At 43.1% G+C, this 6,141-nt stretch overlaps 1 protein-coding gene across 1 annotated transcript; it reads right to left on the bottom strand.

Annotated features, from left to right (window-relative positions):
* Nucleotides 1-248: 248 nt before the first annotated feature.
* LOC120836819 lies at nucleotides 249-876 on the bottom strand. Its single transcript, XM_040205895.1, has 2 exons — nucleotides 415-876; nucleotides 249-323 (listed from the first exon to the last, which is right to left on the bottom strand). Exons 1-2 carry the CDS (start codon nucleotides 874-876, stop codon nucleotides 249-251), a joined length of 537 nt encoding a protein of 178 aa, XP_040061829.1.
* Nucleotides 877-6,141: the final 5,265 nt, after the last annotated feature.

Here is a 6,141-nt window from a genome sequence, read left to right as displayed (position 1 = left end):
ACCAGTGTCGATTTCCATCGTAACCGGTTTTCCTTCGATTTCTAATACATTCTGGAATGCCGCAGACGCGTCATTGTTCCGTATACAGGTTACGCTCCAAGGCCCGCGCTTGGTGTTCGAAGTAGGCTTAATCTTGACCCCACACACCGCCTTAGTTTTCCCCTGCTTCCCGCATTCGAAACACTTTGCTTTCAAAAACGGACACTTCGCGGAAGCATGCACGGTACTAGCGCATCTAAAACAAGGGCCTACCGTACGCTGATACTGGACCTCTGGCGACGCAGTGGCGGAAGGTGGACACCGGGAGTGTCCTTCACCATCACCTTGAACGCGGTGCAGGTCCATTGAGTCCGGAACGCCCGGCAGTCGTATTTCGTCCGTTTTGCACAGAGAAAGTTCATTGGCCAGGCCCACCTTCAGAACCTCGTCGAAGTAATCGTTGTCGAGCTGGATGAGTGTCCGCTGTACCTCAGGGTCGCGACACCCCGCCACGAGCCGGTCCCGGAGTACCTGGTCGAGATAGTCCTTGAACGCGCATGTCTGGGCGAGCTTCTTGATAGCCAAGGAGAAGTCCGCTAGGCTCTCGCCGACCTCTTGATTTCTCCAATGGAACTTCGTGCGCTCTGCAATCACTAAGCGCTTGGGCGCGTAGTGGCGTTTCAGCACCTCGGAAAGTACGTCGTACGATTTCGATACCGGCGAGTCTGGGACGAGCAAGGTTTTCAGAACCTGGTACGACGCTTTCCCGATGTAGTTCAGCAGCGTCACCGCCTTGTCTTCGGTCTTGACAGCGTTCACTCGAAGGGAAATCTCGAGGCGTTCGAGATACTCGTCGACGTCGTCCTCTTCCGGCTTGAACTCCGTGAGCTTCGGCATTGTGCTGCTTGCCACGTTGTTACTCGGTTCGTTTGATCTTCCATCCCATCCTCGTCGCCAGTGTTCTGTCGCGCCAAAGCGCCAAAGAACAGAAGCTGCCACTCAGAGGAACAGCACACAAAGAACAAATTTAATATGGCGAAGACACATTTTATAGGGCAAAGACCAGCTCACCCTGGTGGTGAGAATGGGAACCTGTTACATATCTTTATACATACACAACAGTCCAGAACGATTTTTTGATGATTTTGAGAAAAAAGACATAGCTACACCTTTTTCTATAAACAAATTAAACCAGCTTTTATTATTCATTTTTTTTACTCCGCAGGTTTTGTGTATTCATACTCTCAGTTATTGAATGCACCACCTTCGAGCAGCCCTGTAGTAAATCTCGGCGCGATAAGGTGAGAAACCGATTTTGCGTTTAGTTTAAAGTGCGTTCAATCCATTCCGTCTACGCTGTAGATTCCGCTCTTTTATATGCACATGGCAGTGGAATTCTCGTAAAGGAGGGGGTTCAATGAGTCATTACTCGCAAAATAACCAACCTAACGTTGACCCTATTGTTCATCCTTGTTTGTGACAAAGAGCCTACACGTCAGATCAGATTTTCGCTAAAAAAGGTAGGCTTTATATTTCTTAGTTTTATTGCACCATACTCCCTTTGACTACTCAAAAACATATCATACTTTGTGCCATATTATTTGGTGATAACATCGTGAGGGCTGACACCCGCGTTTTATGAAATCATAAGCTTTGTGATACCAAAAATCACAGCTTAAATAAAAAATTTTAAAAAAAGCTGGAGAGTATCTAATGATTAGTCTTGTAGCATAGTACTCGACGCTCAAGACTTCATATGGAGTCAGACATTCCGTTGTAATTTTAATTTAAATAAAGCATTCTATTGTTCAATAGGAGGAGATTCGGTGCCTTCGGGACAAGGTGGCAGAAGCGAAAGGTGGCCCTATGACGATGCGATCCTTGGTCATTTCCTGCGTGGTCAACGTCATCGCTGAGATGGTGCTGGGTAGCCGTTTCGAGTTCAACGACCCAAAGCTAGCAGAGCTGGAGCAACACTTGGATACTTTCGCTAAGCTGATCTCTGGCGTCACCCCTGTTAACCCGCTACCTAAATGTCTCAATTGGATATCGGCGTATATCCCCGTTCTTGGAGGCAACAAAGGCCTGGAATTGGCACGAGATCTCACCAATTTCTTTAGGTACAGGTTACTTGGAGAGTTGGACGAGCGTCTAGACGAATATAATAATATAATGAAAGCTAAACAAAAAGGGAAAACCTGCACATGCCTCTCGTTGTTCCTCTTTTTTGTTTAGCCTTTAATATATTAAAATTACTTATGTGTTTTAAATGTTCTAAGCCAAAGACGCGATGACAAATTTTAAGCATCTTTTTAATATAGCTTTGCGGAAGTCGAGAATTAAAACTGCTCGTGCGATAATGCAACGTGCATTTATTCCCTCAACGGTAATGTCTCCATTATAAATAGAGAGCAGTTCTTACAGCTTAGTAATTCCATGCCTAAGGAGACGCGGTAATTTTTTTATGTCTGGTATATATATATGAAAAAAAATATTTTGAATAAACAAGCCTCTTAACTTTAAGAAAACATTTTTTTTTTGTGAAAAAATACATTTTAATTTTGATAATAATGTCACGAAATACAAATGATGAGGCTTCGAATAAGTAAAGAAACTAAACGTTTAATGGGGCGAACTTGTGCCCAAAAGAAAATGGAGAAATACTAGCGTCGCAGGCGTCGATGTCGGCGAAACAGAAGGATCGAGCGCTGGGGCGAGCTGACCCCGGCTCGCCACGCGGAGCACCTTTTGTACCGCCGTGGGTTTCTGGAACATTCGGCGTAGAATGTTCGGCGCGTAGAACATTCTAACCTCGAATCAGCAACGCGTTTCCTGAATTTACCAGAAAATCGCCTTACAGAGTCAACAAAAATATGTACCCGCAGCCGGGCACCAAACCTTGGCTTTTTGTGTGGAATGCACGCGCGATAACATTTAGGCCACGAGCGCACAGCCTATGTGGTCAGCTGCGCGCGCGGCAATATCATGCTCTCAATTTCTGAACTTTTCATAAAACCCGTGTAGCTAAGACAACATTCTGAAAAAAAAAAAACGGTTGTGTACCACAAAGATTTAAGTAGGCGCCTCTAAACTTAATAAGATGCCCTATCTGACAGTAAAATACAAACATTTAACGACACCATTTTCAGTCCAAACAGGAGCTTAAAAAAAGAAGGAACATTTTGAGACTTCTTTACTTTTTTAGTCAACTTTAATTAGGGTGTTAGATGCAATACCGTTTTCGTTTGTTCTTATTTCAGTACTAATTAAATTGCACGTATTAACTTTTCAAAGCCTCGTTTTGTAACGTTTTAATTAAATGAAAAATTGCCCAGTTTATGCATAAACGGCCTTAGTGAGAGCCAGAAAACGCTATGTAGGCATCGGGAACCGGAACTTTCGAAACATCCAAGAGTTCAATCCACCCCATCTGTTTAACATACATACAAAAATAAAAAGTACCTTTTGTTATTGCTGAAAAATTTGATTTTTTTTCTATTAGTATTTTTGACCATGCATCCAGGCGCCCACTTCGTAGGCGACGCACGCCGGCTTTCTCCAAAGAGGCGTCAACGGTGTAAGACGCCGCTGCTTGGTCTTCAACTCTCTCCTAAAAACACTCTTTATTCAGTTGAAGGGGACGTTATCTTGACATCCGCGCATCCATATCCTATTTACCTTGCGTAATGAGACTGGCGTCTTAATTTCACTCTAGCTTACATGTAACTGCACAGGACAGCAGGCCTTCATCGTCCGCTTTCTGAGTTCGGAAATGCATATTGCGAGTCGACCACGTCTGCCGTATATTCAGATGTAAAAACAATTCAGACCAAATATCTCTTCACCTATGTAAAATGATAACAGTGATGTCGCATCACCATGTATTGAGGTTCGTTGGCGCATCCACCAAGGACACGCTGCAGAGATTGTGACGGCGTCATGAAAACGACTGCCTCACTCTTCTAAGCGTAATTGTGGACACGGCTTGTGGCAATCTTTTTACGAGCCATATTGACATCGTTAATAAAAATACGAAAACTGATCGATGAATATCTACAAGAAACTATTACCTTGCAGCTAATTTCGTAAGTTTCTGAGGCCTCTGATAGTAGTTGGCATCAATACTGGAATCGCAACATCAGCCACGAAACCAAAAACTAAAAAGGTAATCCAAATTTGTTTAATAAACTTATTTACCATGACGTGGTAAGGTGGTAAGCTGGGCGAGGTGGTACTGGCTGAACAAGATGAAATAATAGCGCACAAAAAGGCGAAGACAAGGACAGAAACGAAACGCAAAAATGAGAGAAGCGCTAACTCACAACCCAAAAGTATGTTACTTTGAAATGTGCGTATGTACATTTCACGTACATACATACGTACATACATGCATTCCTGCGTACCAATATGTACGTAGGTACTTACTATTACGGTTATTACCTCAACTAACGTTCGCCGAGCCTGACACTCAAACCGCTAAGACGGCGCCCGTGCAACTCACACCTCTTATCAAATAGACTTCGTCTAAGAATTCTAGGGAGTTCAGAATTCGAGACATGTTCTGTTGGCCTCCAGTTAACAAAAAAAGTCTCATAAAGCCATTTCTTGTTGGAGCTCCTATTTTGACTCAAAATGGTGTCTTTCAATGTTTGTATTTTGCTCTAATACAGGGAGGGCATGTTTTTAAGTAATTAGGCGCCCACCTAAATTGTTTGGTACGTAATCGTTTTTTCACTATGCTTTTCTTAACTTCACGGGCGTTATGCAAATTTCAGTAATTTCGAGGATTATATCAGCAAAAAAAAATTAATTAAAATAAAATAGAAATATTTCTTTCAGTTTTGAGGTTTTTTTTATTTAAAGTTTTTTGCTTACATATCCCAGACAGAAAAAGCATGCGGCGTCTCCTTTGGCGTGGAATAACTGAGCTGTAATATCTGTGAGATGTCTATGCGCCCAGAAACTGATAGAGAGAGGGAGACGATACCACGCTGGGACGTCAGAACGCCGAGCTCTGTTTGGGAACGATTAGCGGGCAGACGACGCCGGACGCGGGCGTTCTGCGTTCTAGCGCGTTCGCCGAGTGCAGTGGAGACAAACGCAACTAGCTTTACGTCTACCCACTAACCGTTCCAATCAGAGCGCGGCGTTCTTACGTCCCCTCTTGTCTCGTCCTCTCCCTCACTTTCTCGGCGCATATATATGGCAGGGACAGATTTATGGACGAGATTTGGGGCATGACAGTACAATGTTATTTATATATATTTTTTTTAATTATGCGTGCTGGCTTTTGCTCACAGTCTTAGAAGGAAGGTAAACATTATTTTAATTGATAGCCAAAGGGGTCACGCTAAGTAATCGTTCTTTCACTCAGCCGTGAAGTCGCTCTCCGTTTGGAGACAGGGAAGTCAGACGCCGATCGACACTTCATTGATGGCTACCTTACACTGATAACGCAGCACCTTGGGCAACCCGATCTGAACATCAACAGTAAGTGTCATTTCTCGCCGTTTGTAGAAGCTGAAAATAACGAATTTAGAATCATGATAACCGAATTGCAACAGATTAGTGTTCAAAGTTTCAGCCCTGACCCTTGACAGAAAAGAAACTTCTCATTCTCCAATGTATAAGATGAATCCAAATTGTATTTTGTTCTCTTCGAGGGTCATCTGCGAAGGGTGTGCTCTCCTGAGGCAGGGGAGCAAGGGGTTTAAACTTCAAATAAATATTGTATGTCTGTCGTCCTGAGGAATCAACAAAAATATTCAGGACTTTTTGTTTTTATTTTGCGTCTCCTCGCTTAAGTGAAGCATTTGAACCTTCTTAAGTGAAGCATTTAAACCTCCTTCAGTTTCTTGTTCCCAGTCTAAGAAATTTGGTGATTCGACTTTCCCAGAAAGCAATTGAGTGAGCTCATTGCTGCAATCTCCGAGAGATCTCGATGAATTACTGTGTTAAAAAACATGTTTAAACCTAAAATATAATCTTCGCTGTAACAATTCACGGGCTTACATTACGCACAAGGACGCAAAGCACGCGTTTTGTTTTAAGCGAAAACATATTTTTAGCTTTGACAACACGTGCAGTATCTTGACCTTTCTGGCATGTGCCGTTACATTGTACTGCTTATTATCACACACAGTTGACACCCTTCATGGCAAC

This window comes from Ixodes scapularis, unplaced genomic scaffold, assembly GCF_016920785.2.
Source record: "Ixodes scapularis isolate PalLabHiFi unplaced genomic scaffold, ASM1692078v2 PGA_scaffold2__306_contigs__length_199485367, whole genome shotgun sequence".
Classification (NCBI taxonomy): Eukaryota; Metazoa; Arthropoda; class Arachnida; order Ixodida; family Ixodidae; genus Ixodes; species Ixodes scapularis.
The sequence above is the reverse complement of the archived record's forward strand: the minus strand, read 5'-3'. Positions and strand labels throughout refer to the sequence as shown.

What these genes read in the sequence shown, in the direction of transcription:
- LOC120836819 (XM_040205895.1), bottom strand. Translation starts at nt 876, where the DNA reads ATGCCGAAGCTCACGGAGTTCAAGCCGGAAGAGGACGACGTCGACGAG. An exon ending in ACTTCGACGAGGTTCTGAAG is followed by an intron (nt 324 to 414) that starts GTGGGCCTGGCC and finishes ACCGCGTTCAAG; the next exon opens with GTGATGGTGAAGGACACTCC.